At 50.6% G+C, this 18,422-nt stretch overlaps 3 protein-coding genes across 7 annotated transcripts; 1 reads left to right on the top strand and 2 right to left on the bottom strand.

Moving 5' to 3' along the window:
* The first annotated feature begins 1,067 nt into the window (after positions 1 to 1,067).
* Positions 1,068 to 7,266, top strand: bmp8a (bone morphogenetic protein 8a). 4 transcript variants are annotated; one of them, XM_061823693.1, is made up of 8 exons: positions 1,068 to 2,144; positions 4,073 to 4,265; positions 4,347 to 4,495; positions 4,567 to 4,746; positions 4,830 to 4,909; positions 5,384 to 5,494; positions 5,554 to 5,814; positions 6,518 to 7,266. In XM_061823693.1, exons 1-8 carry the CDS (start codon positions 1,691 to 1,693, stop codon positions 6,665 to 6,667), a joined length of 1,578 nt encoding a protein of 525 aa, XP_061679677.1. In that variant the 5' UTR covers positions 1,068 to 1,690; the 3' UTR covers positions 6,668 to 7,266. The 4 variants fall into 4 exon arrangements, with proteins under 4 accessions (XP_061679677.1, XP_061679686.1, XP_061679697.1 ...); XM_061823702.1 differs by having other exon boundaries at positions 5,554 to 5,861; positions 6,518 to 6,677; XM_061823713.1 differs by lacking the exon at positions 6,518 to 7,266 and adding an exon at positions 5,967 to 6,511 and having other exon boundaries at positions 5,554 to 5,861.
* zgc:91910 (Zinc finger protein 706-like) lies at positions 6,705 to 9,312 on the bottom strand. Of its 2 annotated transcripts, none has more exons than XM_061824144.1 (4): positions 9,167 to 9,312; positions 8,420 to 8,570; positions 7,409 to 7,512; positions 6,705 to 7,340 (listed from the first exon to the last, which is right to left on the bottom strand). In XM_061824144.1, exons 2-3 carry the CDS (start codon positions 8,552 to 8,554, stop codon positions 7,417 to 7,419), a joined length of 231 nt encoding a protein of 76 aa, XP_061680128.1. In that variant the 5' UTR covers positions 8,555 to 8,570; positions 9,167 to 9,312; the 3' UTR covers positions 6,705 to 7,340; positions 7,409 to 7,416. The 2 variants fall into 2 exon arrangements, with proteins under 2 accessions (XP_061680128.1, XP_061680119.1); XM_061824135.1 differs by lacking the exon at positions 9,167 to 9,312 and adding an exon at positions 9,053 to 9,155.
* A 962-nt stretch (positions 9,313 to 10,274) lies between these two features.
* Positions 10,275 to 17,870, bottom strand: LOC133502747 (glycogen synthase kinase-3 beta-like). Its single transcript, XM_061823930.1, has 11 exons — positions 17,465 to 17,870; positions 16,021 to 16,106; positions 15,860 to 15,961; positions 15,021 to 15,104; positions 14,841 to 14,951; positions 14,632 to 14,762; positions 14,262 to 14,466; positions 13,838 to 13,933; positions 13,551 to 13,737; positions 13,040 to 13,117; positions 10,275 to 12,555 (listed from the first exon to the last, which is right to left on the bottom strand). The coding sequence occupies exons 1-11, from the start codon at positions 17,631 to 17,633 to the stop codon at positions 12,494 to 12,496; spliced, it is 1,311 nt and encodes a 436-aa protein (XP_061679914.1). The 5' UTR covers positions 17,634 to 17,870; the 3' UTR covers positions 10,275 to 12,493.
* Positions 17,871 to 18,422: the final 552 nt, after the last annotated feature.

Raw genomic sequence — 18,422 nt, 5'->3', positions numbered from 1 at the left:
AAAGTCACCCATTTCCTCTGGACTTGCACTGAGTACGTGTTACTCTTCAGTAATCGTAAATGGAGGACGATGTTTTCCGTTTCGCTAAGTGATAAAAGTCAAAGTACTCTTCCGTGAGTAGAATATTTGGCTATTTTGAGGCATTGTACTTTAATGTTGGTCATGATGGTACTTGGAGGACCAACGTGCAAAAAGGTTCAACCGCAACCGAGATGGACAAAGACTTTCCTGCTCGCTAACCAATTCTACGGAACACGGTCGCCGCTTTTCCCCACTTGTTGTTTTCAAGCAAGCGCCGCAGCAAGGTCGGGTCCCGGATTGAAACCCGAACCGTTGAGGCGGGCAGCCGTTTCCGAGTAACTCTCCCGTCGAGAGAAGGACCCGCCCGGCCGGTTGTTGTAATCTTTGTCTGATGGCGTGGCGGTCGTTTGTCTTTGAAGGACGGCGCACACAAACAAGCTAAGCCTGACTCACGGGTAAAAAAAAAAAAAAAAAAGTCAACACAACTAAGTGCAACTTTTCAAGTGTTGCGTTTCCAATCTGGCTGGCGTAGTTCACCGAGTAGTTTGCGCGTCTTCGACTACTTTTGCACTCCCGGCACACAAAACAATGAATTGACGACCGTCTGTCGAAACAAACGCAGCCGTCTCCGCTGACGGGTTGGCGGAAATGAGAATCTTCCTGCCTTTGAACCCGCACGGGGCACCAACGGGTGCAAACGGGACGCACGCCGACAGACGTTTGGATACAAGCCGAGCCGTGGGCCGAAGTGCGAGTCGCGAGCAAACGGCGTTAAAAGGGGGCCGGCCGGGGTGGAGGTTTCGGGACCCGAATGAAAGGAAGCCGTCGCGACGAAGAGGAGGAGGCGCCCGGGGATAAACTCCTCCCCTCGCTTCGGGGGGGCTGTGACGTGGGCGGAGCTGGAGACCAGCGCTCCCCTCCTGAGCGAGCTGAGCTCAGACGCGCGCACTCCCGAGACTGCACAAGCCCCCCCCCCCCCCCCCCAGGCTTTGCTCAAATTCAACTCCGGAACACCAAATAGGAGCGTTCAGCCCCCCCCCCCCCCCCCGTCTGAAGGACATCGGACTGGACAAGCCGCTTGAAAGCCGCGAGGACCAGCTTGCGGAGCACCTGGAACGCCACAAAGTTGGACGAAGGGCGACGTCGCCTCCTTCACACTCCAGCTAGAGAAGACTCACTTGTGGAAGTCGGAATCTGAAGAGTCCAGACTAGGGAACATTTTGACGCTTGGTCTTGGGCAGAGAAAAGGAACGTACACAACTGTGAGGAGGATCCTGACTGGGGTTTAGGGTTGTGGAGAAAATTAACCTGGGTTTTTTTTCCACTTCAATTCAGGGACTTGAGGTTCAGTTGATGTTCAGCAACAACATTTGGCATTTCCAGCAGACAGTTTAGGAACCAAATTAGGTTGACTAATTGGCTAACCAGAGAAACGTCTTCCTCGGAGTCCGAGCTGTCGAGGACCCAACACCAGCTCGAAAGAAAGGAGCTGAAGTCTTCTTCAGGGTCCAGACTCTGAGGCTTGGAGTGGAGAGAGAAATTGAGCAAGTCGACCAGACTGGAGAAGATTGGAGTAACGGTTCTTCAGGTTCCATCTTGCGGACAAGACTGCCAGGAGGGGGAAGTCAAGATCTTCTTCGGTGAACCCGAAAGAAGAAGCCAGAGCAGAATGGTGACGTTTCCATGCCGAAGGAGCAGCCCCCAAAGAGGTGCGCGAGTCCCGCCCGGGAACCTCGTCCTGGTTCTGATCCTGCTGCTGCCGCTGGCCCAGCAGGCCCAGGCGGCGCTCCACTCCAGCTTCCGGCGTCTGAGCGGCCGCGAGAAGAAGGAGATGCAAAAGGAGATCTTGTCCATCTTGGGCCTGCCGGGGAGGCCCAGGCCCCACCCGCCGCTCAGGCCGCCCTCGTCCGCGCCGCTCTTCATGCTGGACCTGTACCACGCCATGGCGGCGGACGGCGAGGACGACTCGGCCTCCGCCGACGACGTCGTCCGGCCGAGGGGGGCCGCCGGCCAACGGAGGGCGGCCGTCCGCCGCCCGGCGCTGCCCGCCCTCAGCGCGCACACGCCGCCGCTCGGCACGGTCGTCAGCGAGGCCGACACCGTCATGAGCTTTGTCAACTTGGGTGAGTGCGAACAAAAGGACGCAATATTTTGCTAACGCATCACGGGATCGCCGTCACCCGCGACTCTTTCTCGATATTTTTGCCAACCGTGACAAAGACAACAGGAAAACATCTGAGTTACTGAACACGACGTCACACTTTTGCTCGTATACAGAGTCCAAGTGATTTTTTTGGTTTTTGTCTGTCTGGAGCAAGAAAATAAATAATGTATTCACGCAAAAGGACACACTTACAACAACAAAAAATACACAAGTACACAATAACAACACAAATGAGATTTTCTCGATTTAGAAAATGTGCTATGAGTCGTATTTTAAAACGTGGGGGATAAAGTACACACATTTGCCTCATCTTAAAATACGACTTTGTTCTTTCAACAGTTTTCTCGGGAAGTCGTGGAAAATTAGATCGAAAGTCAAAACGGTGCTCACGTGTTACTTACTTTGTTGTCGAAAATACGTAAGTGAGGAAATCGTAACCATGTATAGTTGCGATTGGTCGGCAACCGGTTCAGGGAGGACCCGCCTCCTGCCCGACGGGCTCCGGCGCGCCCGCGACCCTCGTGAGGATAAGCGGCTCAGAAAAATGGATTGATATGAATGGGGACAGCTTGGGAGGAGGCGGGACAAATATCTTTCACGAGACCGTTTTGTGACATTTGAGCGAGCGCCGAGGCGCCCCCGATGCCCATCTTTCGCAGCATAAATATTTGCACGCCCCTCGAGATTGCCTCCTTCCTGCGACGGGACAGCTTCAAGTGTTGTATAAAGCAAAGTAATGAAGGGTTTCCCTTTTCTCCCCCACCAAGCGCGTACACGCTGGAATTTATCAGTCAAGGCTGCAGGAAAAACCTCATTTGACGGTACCGAGCGGGCCAGCTAGCGGGCGGGGCCGCTCGAGGGAGGGCCTCCGTCCGTCGAAGCCGCAAACGCTTCTCACCTGTGCCGACTTTTTGTTTGTGCGCGTCGTGACCTCATCCGAGCGTGACCCCCGCACGCACGTCAGGGAAGACGCAGCTGCGCTCGATTAAAGGGCCCGAATGACACGCGTCGGCGCAGGAGCCGGCCGGGCCCGGCGAGATGAAAACGGGCCGGCGGAGGCCGCGGCTAAAAATACCCAAAGGACGAGGCAGCCCTGCAATTTGCGGCTTTTGTGTGCGCAGCAGCTGCTGTGGTGGGCGCCGTCTGTAATTACGGCGCTCGGGTGTGTTTGAGATGCTCCGACCGGCCAAACTCCAGCGTCTCTATTTAACATCCAGCCGACGCGTGTGGTGCCTCTTGAGGAAGGTTTTGCTGCGTGTCGCGTTAACGTCAGCCCTTGAGGTTTCTGTCCACACGTCGGCAATCTTGGGGTGAGAGGCCGCAACTGGTCGCCAGCCAATCACAGGGCGCACACAGCCAACCTAACGCAGGTTTGGGCCGGCGACTATGCAAACGCCACACACACAAGCGGGGCTGGATTTGGACCCGCGAGTTCAGAACTGTGAGGCGCGAGTGCTCAGCAGTTGGCCACCGTTAAAATGTGCGTCATTTACATACAGAAAGGGTTATTTCTATGCAAATAATGGAAACGTTTTGTGGGTTTTTTTTTTTTTTTTTTTTTTAAGCCTCTACTTTTAGAAGACGATTTTGAGAGACTTTTCATCTCTTTTCCGTATTCGCACGAGGCCCCAAAGTTCCGTGTCCGGTACCGCCGGGCTTAACAAATACACGATAAACCTCCCGTGAGGTTAAAATAACTTTTCGCTAGCGTTCCGTAAAGATGTGCCATTCTCCATCTTGCCTACTTATTTTTAATCTCTTGTCATCCATGCAAAAAAAAAATGTGCAGCTCCTCTAATTGGTCAACGCCCCCGCCCACTCGGGCAGCGCGTTTCGTCGGGCTTCCTGTACGAGCACCCTTTGTTTACTTTGTCTGTGACGTCGCAGTGGAGCAGGAGCGGGACCTGCTGCAGCCTCGTCCTTACTGGAAGGAGTTCCGCTTCGACCTGACTCCGCTGCCGCAAGGCGAGACGGTGACGGCCGCCGAGTTCCGCATCTACAAGACGCTGACGCTCGGGCAGCGGGCCAACAGGACCCTGCACATCTCCGTGTACGAGATCCAGAAGGACAGCAGACACAGGTCGACAATCTTTTTTTTGTTTCTGTGGCGGTTGAGGCTGTTTGCTGGGAGCGGCTCCGAAAAATGCGCGATGTTTTTCAGGGAGCCCGAGCTGGCGCTGCTGGACATGCAGTCGGTGCCCGCGGGTCAAGAAGGTTGGCTGGCCTTCGACGTCACGTCGGCCTCCAACCACTGGCTCGTACGTCCCCGGAGCAACCTGGGCATCCGCCTCTACGTGGAGACGGAGGAAGGTCTGCCCACGCGCGCTCTCCTTCGACGCGCTTTCTCGCTCGTGTCAGCCTTCCTAAAGCTCGTTTTTCAGACCGCTCGCTGTCGGCCCCCTGGATCGGGCTGGTGGGCCGCAGGGGTCCTCGCTCCAAGCAGCCCTTCATGGTGACCTTCTTCCGGGAGAGTCAGATCCCCTGTCGGCCGCCCCGCGCCGTCAAGACGCACCCGCGCAGGAAGAAGCCCAAATACGACCTGCCCCTACCCAGCATCCACAGTTGAGTCGCCCCTCGGCGCACTTCCGATCGATCGATCGATCGATCGATCTTGGTGACTGAAGCGCTTCTCTCTCCCGCTCAGATCAAACTCCCGTCGACGGTGGTGGGCAGCCGTGTAAAAAACACGAACTCTACGTCAGCTTCAGTGACCTCGGCTGGAAGGTCCGTTCTTTTGCTTCAACTATCAAACCGTACTTTGTCCATCATGTTCTGAACAAGAATGGCCAAAAAAAAAAAAAAAAAAAAGGGAACTTTTCAGTTTAGGTTATAGTCTATTATTTTTTAAAAAGTACTAAGAAATAACAAAAAGGATATTTCTCTCAAGAGGAAAGTTTCCTTGGGCTTGTCCCGTCGGGGGTCACCACAGCGTGACATCTCCGACGATCGCTCATATTTGTTTGGCGCCGAATGCCCTTCCCGACGACAGTGGGATATGAACTCACAACCCCTGGCTCACCAAACCAACGCTCTAACCACTGAGCTACTTCGGCAAAAAGTAGTCTTGCGAAAATCCAAATTGCAGCAGGGTGAATTATGTTTTCCCAAGCGATACTCATCCGTCGGAAACGATGCCGCTTGTGTATCGGATCCTGCGACAGCCGAAGCGTTTGCTGTAATGTGGACTTTGTTGTTCAGGACTGGGTTCTGGCCCCCACGGGCTACTCGGCCTACTACTGCGACGGCGAGTGCTTCTACCCGCTGGGTGCCTGCATGAACGCCACCAACCACGCCCTCATCCAGCAAGTGGTCAGTACCGCTGTGTTCTTCAGCCATTTGTGAGCATACAATAATTCTTCGCATTGCAGATTTCACAAATCCGGGACCGTGGTCCAAAGTCGGAAAAAGGGGGTTGGGGACGAGGTCCTCCCCCAAGTGGAGGACTTCAAGTATCTTGTTCACGAGTCAGGGAAGAACGACAGCCGCGTCGGTGCAGCGTCTGCGGTCAAGGAGGAGCTAAGTCGAAAGGCGACGCTCCCGACTTACGTCCCTACCCTCAGCGACCCGAGGGACAAGGTCCCACGTACAAGCGGCCGAACAGAGTTCCCCCCGCAGGGTGTCCGGCCTCGGTCAGTGTCGACCTGTTGCTCCTCCGCGTTGAGAGCGGCCAAATGAGGTGCACACCGGCACAAGTTCACAATCATTCGCTAAACTAATCACATCCGGTCAGGACTAATTTGCAGAAAATCTACTCGGTAATCTCAACTCATAAAAATCACAGAATCGCTTGAGGAGACAAAGAAAGGACCTGAACGCCACGCCAAGCCAAGCCAAGACCCGAGCCACAGTCACTTTCATGACAATGTCACAAATGCCAACTGAAGCCCACCGTATATGTCATCCAAAATGGACCAGAACAAATGCAAGTAAAGAGCAACACTTAGCTGAACTTCCGGCAAGTAATGTATTATTAGTTGAAAACATGACCGCAAAGAATTCAGGGAAAGCAGCAGGAGCTGCCGGCCCGACCTCTTATCTTCTGCACTAATGCAGAGCGCCTAACGGATTAGCCAAGAAATCGAGCGCCTGCGTGGACTGACACTCAAGCAGAGCACACCCGCCTTTTAAAGACATTTGCCCGTGCGGATGCACTTTTGAGATTTGCATATACGAAACTTTGAAATGGGAGAGATTTTGTCGATTCGAGGAATTTTCTGGCACGCAATAAATAAGGGATCACTGTATCCTGCGTTTGGCTGAAATTTCAAAATGAATCGAAAAGGTGAACTTCATTTGACCGGAGAAAGGTTCCAATGAATTTTTGTTTGGCAGGTGCACTTGCTGAAGCCCGACGAGGTGCCCAAGGCGTGCTGCGCGCCCACCAAACTGAGCCCCATCTCGGTGCTCTTCTACGACGACAACAACAACGTCATCCTCAAAAAGCATCGCAACATGGTGGTCAAGACCTGCGGCTGCCTATGAGACGTGCGGCGGCTGCCAAACCAACCAGAATCAGAAGGAAGTGGACTTTGATTTTTATTACAAGATACACAGCTGTTAGTTATTTGGTCACATAACTTTCTAAATAGTCCTTTTGAAAAGATGAAGACTTTCAATACAATGTTGGTGTACATTTAAAGTCGAGTTTGAAGCCACAACAGTCGAGCATGAAACACGATTTGTGCTTATTAAAGTTGGGGATGTCAGCAGTCCAAACCAATGAAAAATATATTCAGTAAGTTATTGCCAGGTGGGGAGGGAAAAAAAAAAAAAAAAAAAAAGGAGGGGGGGGGGGCTGAGGCGCTGTTGCTACGCACCGAAAGATATTTAGTGGCCTATTGTTTTTTTAAGTTTTGTTTTTTCACTTCTCACCGCAGCTTGCTTCACTCAGGTAAGATTAATAAAAGCCAATTAAAGGATGAAAAAAGTTGAAATGTGTGGCCTTGTCTTTCCTTTGCACGCAATCCTGACAGTTTATAAGCACGTTGCTTGTATGCAATAAATATTTTTTTTTTTTTTTTTTTTTTTCTCTAAACGGGACGCTGCCGGCAAACTTTTTGTCACGGTCTTCTTCCCACTCACACACACACGCGCGTCACCTCCAAGCGGTTAGATGGACTTCCCGGTCTACGTCATCCCGGCCGTCGAGTCGGGTCTGCAAGAAAAGACACGTGAGGCCACGCACGTGCTGGACAGCAAAAACGGGGCGCGAGCGGCTCCTACCGGCTCCTTCAAGCCTGAACGTCGGCCAGCTCAGGAGGCATCGGAGACTTGGGGTGTTTGCTCTCAAAGTGTTGCTTGAAGGTCTTGGGATCAGGCATCTGGGTCTGCAACAATAAACAACAAAAGAGGTTTTTTTTTTTTTTCTGGGGGGGGAGGGGGGGGACATTTCAAAACAATTCTAAAACGTGAGTAAAAGGCATTTTACCCTCCAGAAAAAAAGTGTGAACTTGACAAAGTTTCTTTTATACGAGAAAAGATTTCCCTAGAAATTTTGTTTTTCAGCCCCCCCCCTCCTTTATACATACATTTGCTCACCTACTGATCCTCACAAGGGTCAAAAAGTATTAAAATGTTTAAAAAAAAAAAAAAAAAACGCACTAATAGTAGGTGCGGGAGAAAAAGCATATTTTCTTTATCAAAGTTTTTGGGGGAGAGAATTCTGAAAAATATACTTTGGACGACAAAAGGGGTTGGAGCCAGATGAGGGAATTTAAGGAGGGTTTATTGCTAGGCATAGCAATATGATATTGCACAATATGAGCGTTTGATCTGAGGTGACACGCTTTGCCGACCCCTAACGCGACAAGCCAAAAGAAACTCGCTCACTTTCTTATTGCTAGGCAGAGGTCATACACGGGAAGACAGTACAAAAATCACAAGGCAACAGGCTTGGTCCCAAAAACATGAAACAATGTCAAAAATCGGACATGGCAAAACATGAAAATCTAACTCGACTTGATACGGCTCCGTACCGCTATGACATGGAACGACGCTCGCGAATACATATCCATACGCGCACAAAACATTTTGCATGAATGCGCGCGAGGCCGTGGAGAACCACGCTCCCGGCATATTACGTAGTGTAAAAATGTTCGGTGGGCAGGAATTTTTAGGGTCGGTCGGGAAATCGGACCCGCAAGCTTTTTTTTTAAACGCCTAATCGTTCGATGTGTATGTACAGTAGATACATTTGGCAATAGACAAAGCCCTCGTGGGTATTTGTGGTCGTACCCTGCAGACGGGACAGGTGTGGACCAGAGCCACCTTGGCCGCCGTCTTCTGGTCGGCCGCCTGCCCCTTCTTCTTCTCGGCGGCCTTCTTAGCGTTCTTCTGCTGGGACTGAATCTTCTGCTGCCCGCGAGCCATGGCCCTCACATGCAACCTGAAAACACAACACTTCTTCTTAGCACCTTTATGTCTTGCTTTTTTTTTTTTTTTTTTTTACGTTTAACCCATTATTGTACACATTTTTTTCATCTTTAAATCTAAACACATCTAATATAAGCCGCTGTGCCATACTGGGGGAAAAAAAAAAAAAAAGAAACACCACGGGCAAATAAATGATCACGGCGATCTTATTTATGTATGACAGATGATTTATAAAGTTACGAAAATTCCAATAACTTAACATTACATGTAGCGTCGCATGGCGGCTACTAGCATGGAAAAGCGTCGGCTTCTCGCACGAACAAGCATATTAAATACAGGTGTTACGTAAAACGTCAGATTAAACCGCCGAAATTGGATTTATTATCTAAAAACAAATAACCGTGACGACGCGAGTGCACGTTCGTCTCGCAATTTTCGGGGGCAACTTGCTAACAGAATTAGCCTGCTTGGAAAGCAAAAGACGCCAAGACCTACATAAAAAACGATTTGCGCGAGACCCATTGGAAAATTAAACACGCCAATGAATAACGAAGACGTGTTTCGATAGGTAAAAGACGAGAAAAAGCAACACTTCGAAGCCAAGTTTACCTTGAAGGTTTTGCCACTCGCTCGCTCTTTTGTCGTTCTCGTATTTGAACGCTACCGGAAGTCGGTCATGACTTGGCAAAGTGTCAACGTCTTGGGCTTGGGAGCGCCGGAAACAGCGCCGCTTCTGGCCTGGAGACGGAAGACAGCATCACGTCACCTTTTGTTTTCACGGAAAGTTCACAGTAGCAGCCAAGCTGAAATCTCAGAATGACACATTCGAGACGTTCCCCTAAAAACAAACGTCATTTGCACACTTTTCAATCAACACGCGCAACCAACGTGGGTGTTCAAAGGAAGTCAATTCAAAGGACTCGTGACGTGAGTATTCAGATAATAAATGGGGTCATCAAACAGGAGTCCAAGTTGTTGACATCCTCTTTGATGTGCTAACGTGCTTCTATACGAATTGACGAGATTTATTGCGAATCCCGTCCTTCCAACATTTGCGCATTGGAACTGAGTGCATGAAGTGAAATGCATCGACCTCGTGGGGGCGACGAGGGAGACCGCAGCGAAAATTCGGCGGTGGGCATCGGGTCCACTTTCGTGCTTGGTTCGGATTTCCACAGCGTGTTTCTTCTTCTTCGTGACCCGATCACGCAGCGATGGGAATCTCAGGCGTGGACGGAGGTGGGCCACGATTGGGACGCACGAAGGGATGCGGGGAGCGTCAAATTTGACGGTAGGCCGTGTTTTCAGTAGGACATCTTGGTACATGAAGCCCCTGGTCTTTCGAGCTTAGTGTACCACCGCATCATTAAAGATGCCTCTTTGAAATCCTTTCCTTTCCTTACTACGGTATGATTTTTAAATTGTACATTCGACTAACGAGAGGCACGGAGAAGAAGCGGGGAGCAGGTCTGCCTCAATTTTGACGTGCTTTCAAACTCAAGTCTTCCTGTGTGGAATTTCTCCCCACATTGCCGGTACGTGTGAACGGTTGCTTCTCAATTGCCCTGCGACCAGTTCAGGGCGTACGCCCGCCTCTCACCCAGTCTGCCGGCACGGCCCACAAAACAAACCAGTTATTCTACCAACGCAGGCCTTTCGACGCAATAATCGGCGCCGGTTCCCCGTCGATCGGCAAGAACGTGCATGCGAGTTCAACACAGTTTCATCATCACTTTATTACAGTCAATGAGTTCACATACACAGAACCGAGACAAACAGCTTGGCTTTTCTTTCTCTCTCCTTCTCCGGCAGAACTAAACGGATTCAAAGTGGCAAATGAAGGAAACGGGCAAGAACACACTGGAGGCTTTTGTTTGCGGTGGTAGCGCAAAACGTCACTTCCTGTCCTTAACGCTGGCCGTCGCTGCGTTGACTCCCGAGTGACACGATGCAACTTTTGCTTTTTGCTTCTCTTCCTCCCTAAATACTGCACAGGAGTCCTAAGATTGAAGTCGACGCACAAACCGACGAGCGGCTCTGTCGGCAAATCGAGTGGAGCCGGCGGCTGCGAACTTCCCGCCGGTATTTGTTTGGGGGAAAAAAAAATAAAGAGACTAAGACAGAGAGAAAGACGAAAAAGAAAGAAAGAAAAAAGGTGCTGGACAAACAGGACACGCTTTTCCTTCTTCTTTTCTCCTTTGCAATATTTACATGGCGACACAAAGGTGTATTTACAGAATAAACAAGCACAGACATATGGACAGAACGAGTGGCAGGAGATATAAACAGCTCTGTAATATATTAAAAAAAAAAAAAAGTGGGGGTGGAATAAAATGTAAAAAAAAAATAATAATATTTACACATGTCATGGCAGCGGGAGGATTGAAACCTGCAGTTACTACATGAAAAAGTATGAATGGCAAAATACTTTGAAGAAGTGAGCCTCTCTGTCACTGGAAGAAAGTTCATCAAGATAAGAGAATAAAGAGAGAGAAACGTAAAAAGAGATGACGCGCGTGCTGCTGCTGCTGCTGCTGCTGCTACATGAAGACCAGCGACGTTCACTCCGCCCGCATATTTACTTCGTTCGAAAGATGGCGCCATGGGACAGGAGCCATTGGCGTCAAGGAACTTTGTCCAAGTGACGCATCTTGACCGTTTCAGACCTTCCTACGGCAGGGTGGAACTACGTTTAGCTCGGGTTGTTCCTGAGAGTCTTTCCCGCAGGTGTACAATTTTGCTCTGCTAAAATGATACTTCTCTGATATATGTACATCTTAACTCATTCACCGCCGAGGATATTTATATTAACCTCAACCGGAATCCAACCGTTGACTGCCACAAAAATACAAAGTAAAAATTTTCCCGCTCGTCTGAAATTCTAGCTTGTGCGCAACTGGAATGACGAACGAACGCCTGCAGACGGCAGCGTCGCGTCTCTTTGGATTTGAGCTCAGCGACGCTTCTAAACTGGAGTTTAAGATTAGGAGCGGACTCTCGGCTCGTCGCGCCAATTCTAAAGGAGACAAACGGAAACGGCTTGAAAGTCGGACAAGTTTCGGCGCCCGACACTCAACAAACGTGAATCGATTACTTGCGCTGTTGGCAGAGGGATGACTGTCACCTTTTGTTTTTCCAGCCAGCATTTAACTCGACATGATGAGTCTATTTCGACTAGTGTGAAACGCTCGCGGGAAAGAAACCACAAGCACGACTCGAGGCTTTAAAAAGAAAAAGAAACAGTCTTAAAAACATGACAATGTTCAATAAAATTCTCTAAAAGGGATTTTTCTTTTTTTTTTTTGTCTGTGAAGAAAATAAAGACTGAAGCAAAACGTGGCCGTGGTGAGAAACATAATAAAAATCTGAATCATAATAATAATCCTGATAAAAAAATGCTTGCGGGAAAAAGATGGGAGCGTCTCCCGAGCGAACGTCTCCTCCGGCCCGAGGTCGGCCAACATTCCGGAGACCTCGCAACCGTTTCAAACCTCAATAAAAACGAAAAACGAGCCAAAGAAAGTCCGTGAGGAAACAGGTGTCAGGTGTGTTCAAATAAATAAGGAAAAATGGCTGAAGAAGGGAGGGGGGGGGGGGTCAATTGGGGAAAAAAAAAAAAAAATTATATTACAGAGGACCAGCCCCCACGTTTGAGCCTTCACATACCACTGGAGCAGCAGTCAGACAGTGCGCGTGTTGTGCGTGTACGACAATCTCCAGCTGCGATGACGTCGGCTGCGTCCGCCGTACCAAAACGTCATCTACGGCGTGGGGGGGGGGGGGGGGGACGCGCACGCGAGCGGGTAAGGATTCCACGTATGCGCGTGTCTGTCTGGTTGAGGGAGGGATGGAGGGAGAGTGAAGAGAAAGAGAGAAAAAGACAGAAAGAGGGGGCGGGGCTGGTCGGGCAGGTGGCGAGGCAGCCCATTGGCCGCTTCAGATGCTGTTAAGAGTTCCCGGTACCGGTCCCACCTGGGAGGCGTCCGGGCCGGTCCCATCTACGACGGACAAAACAACACAATCAACTCGGGCCGCCTCCATCAAATATTTCCAATCGGCTAATTGATTAAACTGGTTATGGTTGTTAATGCAATATTCCTCATGCAAACAAAGGCCTGCTAGTTTGACGTTCACTTCAGGTTCAAATACTTTCACGCAAATAATGATTTTTTTTTTTTTTTTTTTTTTTGGGTGTGTGTCAGACATTAAACTGACTGACTGAATTATTTTTGGAATATATTGAAATCAGGCAAATCAGTTGATGAGTTTTCCGAACTAAAAGCTGGTGTTAATAAATGTCTTCTTTCGATTGAACAGCAAAAATGATAATTCGAGATGTCTGAAATCAGACGAATTGGACAATTTAAGTTGAATTCATTAATTTTGCACAGCAGCTGTCGATTCATCTGATCAGCTGTCAATGTTGCGACTTGGATGTCGATCCAAGACGGGACCGGAGAAGAAGAAGAAGCCGTCGCGTACCGTGGGAGGAAGCAGCCGAGTGAGCGCGAGCGTGCGGCGGGACGAGCGTGGAGTTCAGCTGAGGCTGGATGGACAATTCTGCGTACACACAAAACACACACACAAGCTTTGTTTGTGGACAGTACCACCACGCAACACTAAAACCAGGCTCATAACGCCGATTCTCTTTTCAGCTTTCTTTCATAATTAATTAATGGCACAAAAGCGCTTCCCCCCCCCCCAAGAACCGATCCTCAAGCGTTGACAAGCAAAACTGCTATTTGTGCTTTCTCGGCCGTTCTAAGATGATGCTAGGAAAATAGTCATCGGTGTCAAGGAAGTATGTTGAAGCGATGCATCTCCACTGAGAGCGCAAGCGCCTCGCATGTCGAAAGGGGAGCCAAGTTTAGCTGGGGGTTGTTGGTGCAAGTTCTTTGCGGTCTTTTAGTGCAAGTTTCAAAATTCAATCATCAGCAAGCAAGCCAGCCACTGACTTTGAGCTGCGGTTCTGGACGGGGACGGCGCGGCGTACCTGTAGTGCTGAAGTTGAAGAGGACGGGCAGCTCCCGCCCGCTGGGCAGCCGAGCGTTGGGCTGCCGCAGCTCGTCGAAGAAGGTGTGCGAACACGCCTCCAGCGGCGAGAGGCGCGAGGCCGGCGTGTACTCCAGCAGGCGGGAGCACAGCGCGATGGCCTCAGGCGGCGTGCGAGGCTTGAACACCTCAACGGCGTTTTGGAGGGGGGGGGGGGGGGGGACGACGACGACACACTTTTAGAACAAATAAGACCGCGCGGCAGCGATCGTCATCGACTCCGATTACCTTGGTCCAAGGATGAGCTTTTATCTGCGGGAACTTGAACTCTGTGTAGTTGGGGTTCATCTCGCGGATCTGCTCCCTGGTCGGGGTGCCGAGGACCTGGAGAGACGAGTCGAGAGGCCGGCCGTGCCTTTGTCACATCGCAGTCGAATTACCGCCATTCACTTCACTTTGGCCAGCCAGCCCTCCGTCATACGTCCAAATACGGCTTTTGGTCAGGATGATGGTCCGAGGTTGAATTCTGGCAACTCCTGCTTTTTGCCCCTTTGCGGCGCTCAACGAACACCTCAAAGCGACAGTCGCTCTGACGTTTTTGTCCCCATTTGCGGAGCGCTTGCCGGCAATGTCGCCCAAGCAAACAATCCCCCCGCACGTTTTCACACTCTCTCGACGCCGCTCCGACGTTGATCACGGTCGCCGCGCTCACCTTGATGATCTCCACCAACTGGTCCACGCCGCTGTCGCCGGGGAAGATGGGCTGGCCCAGCAGCAGCTCGGCCAGGACGCAGCCCGCCGACCAGATGTCGATGTTGGCCGTGTAGTCGGTGGCGCCGAAGATGAGCTCGGGCGCTCGGTAGTAGCGCGAGCAGATGTACGACACGTTGGGCTCGCCGCGCACCAGCTGCTTGGCGCTGAGGGGAGCGAGACGCGCCGCGCGGTCATTGAATCGAGCGCGCGGTGGAATCGCAGTCAAAACGGGAACATGCCGAGCCTCCACACCTTGGGAAGCTTTCGAATTGGCGAACTCGATCTCGATCTGAACCCTTGAACGTAATTGACCCCCCAAGGCGGCTCACCTGCCAAAGTCGCACAGCTTGAGGACGGCCGTTTCGGGGTCCACCAGCAGGTTCTGCGGCTTGATGTCTCGGTGGCACACGCCTTGCGAGTGGATGTAAGCCAAACTGCGAAACAGCTGGTACATGTACACCTGAGGAAAGGAGGGCGACGTCACGGGCGCCGCCTTCCAAGCAAGGGGGAGCCGCTTCCCGAAGGGACCGACCGTTACCTTGACGTAGATGATGGGAATGATGCTCTTGTTTTTGTTGAAATGCCGGGCCACCCTGTAGACCGTCTCGGGGACAAAATCCAGCACCAAGTTGAGGTACACTTCATCCTTCTAGATGACAAAAGAGCTTTGAGCGCCGCGTTGGAATCGGCGCGGATCTGCAAAAGCTCAAGACTCGACCTTCTCTCCGCTGGAGTAGAAGAAGAAACGTAGTCTGACGATGTTGCAGTGGTCCAACTTCCTCATGATCTGCAGCTCACGATTCTACAAGACGCACGGCACAAAGTTGCGGCTCATTTTCAGATTAACGCCCTCTCAATTTGCTTCTGAAAACAAATTCATTTGCGTGATCGGCAGCTGGCATCGTTGGAAATATCAGAATTCCTTGTAGGAACAAAAAAAAAAAAAAAACCCAAATCTCTCGTATTTTGCAAACTTTTACTCCATGATGTCCTTATAGTGCGTGTAAGTGTCGCAAATGAAGTTTTGTGACTAATGTCTACCAGTGACATTTTGGGATATTTCGTCAAATGCATCGGAGTGCGCAAAGACTTTTTTGCTTCTTTTCATGTTGTCGCAATGCACCAGAGGGATCTGCGAGCGGCAGCCATTTTGTAGTTAGACAATAGGAGACAGGAATAAGTAGGAGTTTATGAAAATGTTGCAACGACTTCATTTCCTTAGTGTCCTTCTGATTGTAAAAAGACGAGCGTGTTTGGGATCATTTTGGACCTGTAGGGTTCTAAGGCCTGCACATGTGCAAGGTACCCCCTTTTTTTTTTTTTTAAATCAAGCAGTTTGCGTCTTTTACCGTTCAGCCCTTTTGTACTGAAGTGTATTTCAGCGGCAGGAAGGACGGCCTTTACTATGAATATCTCCAATGTGAAATCAATATCTTTTGAAAGCATGGCCGACGTACGAAAAAGGCAGCATTGAAAAAAAATGTTGAAATGGATTTTTGCTTTTGACAAGCGTCGTTGCGTCATGGACCAAACGCTGCGAACGCAAACGTCCCCCACCTTGAACCTCTTATCCTGGAGAACCTTCTTGATGGCCACCATCTCCTGGCTGTCGATGAGGCGCGCCTGGTAGACCACCCCGAACGAGCCGTTGCCGATCACCTGAGGAGACAGCGGCGCCGTCAAAGGTCGCGTTTGGACACGGCGGCGTCTAATCCCACCTTGATGTCAGTGTAGGACACTTCTTGTGGGCGGTCCGGGCCCTGACCCGGCGTGGCCACGACCGTCGTCACCTTGCCGCTGTCTCCTAGGAAACGCACGAGATGACAAAGTTACGATGAAGGCCGTTTCCCGTCCCATCATATTGGCCACGTCTCCGCTTGACCTTTTTTCTTTTTCTCAATCATTCAAAATGAGCATTATCGCCTCGGGTCGAGGGCGGATGGATTCAGGACTCGTATAAACGGGCACCATCCGAAATCCAAGACAGTCATCTCAGTCAAGCTTTTAAAAATTACGGCTTTCGCATTTATCGCGGACTTTAATGAGAGCATATTTTCAAGAATGCGCGTGTATTTTGGGAGCTAAGAATGCAGCGGAGCCGCTACTCGGAGGGAGGGCTGTGCGTGCACGCCCGATTGCCATTTACAAAAACCTAGACTACACCCTGAACTGCTCATCATTTTACAAAATAATATTTAGAAGAATAAAGGAGCATAGTTTTTTTTTTTTTTTTTTCCCCAGGTCGATATGACAAGAAGAAATGTGTATATTTTGGAGTTTGAACTCATTCAACCACATGAAATTGTACTTCTGTTGAAAATGTGTGGGTACAATCTTGGAATTTAGTTTGTAATCTTTGGCTCTACTATTGTGTCATGTACTGTAGTAGTTGGCAATTTTTCTGATGAACATGGCAAACGGACATCTGACCAATGGCAGCCCATTTTGCCAGGATGCAAAAACATCGACCATGGAACCGCATCCGCGGATAACGAACGTGCAATCACATTCTTCAGAGAAGAAGCACACAAACTAGAAAAAAAGCATTTCAAATGTCCTCGCTGTCTAAATGGAATCTAACGTCAATGACAGCCACATTTCAGCGGCGTAGCAACAAGGCGGCTAGCACCCAAGCAGCCCTGGACGTCAATCAGATGTCGGCCGGACACGCGCGGCGTCTTCCGCGAGCCTTCGGAACCGACACGGGTGACCTTGCGAGCGGCAGACTTTCCGTTCGGGAGCCCCGCGAGCCTGATGCCTGCTGGCCGGCGAGCGGACAGGCGGGCGGGCGGGCGAGCGAGCGAGCGAGCGAGCGAGCGAGCGACTCACACGAACAATGACCGCTTCTTAGCTCGGGAGTTTTAGCCACCCGGGATACAGCCCATCTCGGCGCTCGGACAAACACGCGGCGGCTTTCGTCGACGGTGACAAACACGACGACCAGAAGACGCTTTGGGGGGGGGGGGTTGAACGAGGGTCTCCGCGGTCGACTGGGCGGCGAACTGGTAACGTACAAAACAAGCGGCTAACGTTAGCATGCTAACCAGCGGAGGCGACAGTCTTGACTCCGAATAGTGACGGCGAAAAGTCAAGGCGGTGCCGCTCGTGTGGAACATAATCCCGAAAAACGCATCATACTGAATATAATCGGTGGCATCTTACTGCCGAGCTTGAGGTTCGAGCATCCCGACAAACTGCCGCCGGAGGCCTGCGGGACCCCGGACTTTCCTGTGCTGCTCCCCACGACAGCGACGGCCGCGGCGGCGGCGGCTGCTGAAAGTCCCGGCGGCTCAGCAAACGAGCTGGTCCTGGGCCGCCCGCTGCCGCTCATATCTTTGCGCAGGGGTCGCGGTTGTCTTCCCGCTCTCCTTTCCTTGCCAGCTACGCGCCTCGGTCCCGACGAAATGCGGAAAGAAAAAAAAAAAAAAAAAAAACCCCGACGGCGAGCAATTTGGAGGAAGATCGCCGCCGCCGCTGCTGCTGCTGCTGCCTCTGCTGCTGGCTGCTGGCGGCTGGCGTCCGCCTGGCGGGGCTGCTTAGCTTTTGCTACGGCGAGACCCTCAGAAGCAGCGCGTGCGCACAGAATTGTGGGAAATGGAGTTCAAGGCAGATGTGGCTCAGGCTCAAACAGTACAAAATATGTGATGGACACTCGAGTCACGCGTAAATACACATTTTCCAAAGGGGGAGGAAAAAACAAGTCGATAACGTTTAGACAAACGTATTTTCACTTTCGTCTTCTTTGTGACTTTTGTGGTGCCAAATTTATTCTTCAATTAAAACCCGTCTGAAAGGTTTCATCAATTTAAAATGGAACATTATCATTAAATGTGCCGGGTGTTTATAATTTGTGTAAAAATAAACATCTCAAGTCCTGTGGTTGCAGAAGTGTGCACACTAGAATCAAGACATCGTTCACAATTGCAAATTCATCACATTCACTGATTTTAAAGGGGGGTTGGGGGGTTCAGCACACACGCGCTACAATTTCAACAGGCAAAGGACCTTTCATCGACCCCCCCCCCCCCGTAAAAAAGTTCAGCCGTTCTAGTACAAATGAAAACTGGGAAAAAAAAAAAAAACAAGCTAATTTATGATTATAGGTGTCAGAATCCATTGA

Source organism: Syngnathoides biaculeatus, chromosome 1 (genome assembly GCF_019802595.1).
Source record: "Syngnathoides biaculeatus isolate LvHL_M chromosome 1, ASM1980259v1, whole genome shotgun sequence".
Classification (NCBI taxonomy): Eukaryota; Metazoa; Chordata; class Actinopteri; order Syngnathiformes; family Syngnathidae; genus Syngnathoides; species Syngnathoides biaculeatus.
Note: the sequence above shows the minus strand (reverse complement) of the source record. Positions and strands in the feature narration are given on the sequence as shown.

Excerpts from the sequence above, each read along its gene's own strand:
- LOC133502747 (XM_061823930.1), bottom strand. The coding sequence starts at position 17,633 with ATGAGCGGCAGCGGGCGGCCCAGGACCAGCTCGTTTGCTGAGCCGCCG. Across the intron at positions 13,118-13,550 it reads CTTCAACTTCAGCACTACAG|AATTGTCCATCCAGCCTCAG; the intron begins GTACGCCGCGCC and ends GTGTGTACGCAG. Across the intron at positions 12,556-13,039 it reads CTCGGCTGCTTCCTCCCACG|ATGGGACCGGCCCGGACGCC; the intron begins GTACGCGACGGC and ends TGTCCGTCGTAG.
- zgc:91910 (XM_061824135.1), bottom strand. Across the intron at positions 7,513-8,419 it reads ACACCTGTCCCGTCTGCAGG|ACCCAGATGCCTGATCCCAA; the intron begins GTACGACCACAA and ends TTATTGTTGCAG.
- bmp8a (XM_061823693.1), top strand. The coding sequence starts at position 1,691 with ATGGTGACGTTTCCATGCCGAAGGAGCAGCCCCCAAAGAGGTGCGCGA. Across the intron at positions 4,266-4,346 it reads CAGAAGGACAGCAGACACAG|GGAGCCCGAGCTGGCGCTGC; the intron begins GTCGACAATCTT and ends GATGTTTTTCAG. Across the intron at positions 4,747-4,829 it reads GCCCCTACCCAGCATCCACA|ATCAAACTCCCGTCGACGGT; the intron begins GTTGAGTCGCCC and ends TCTCCCGCTCAG.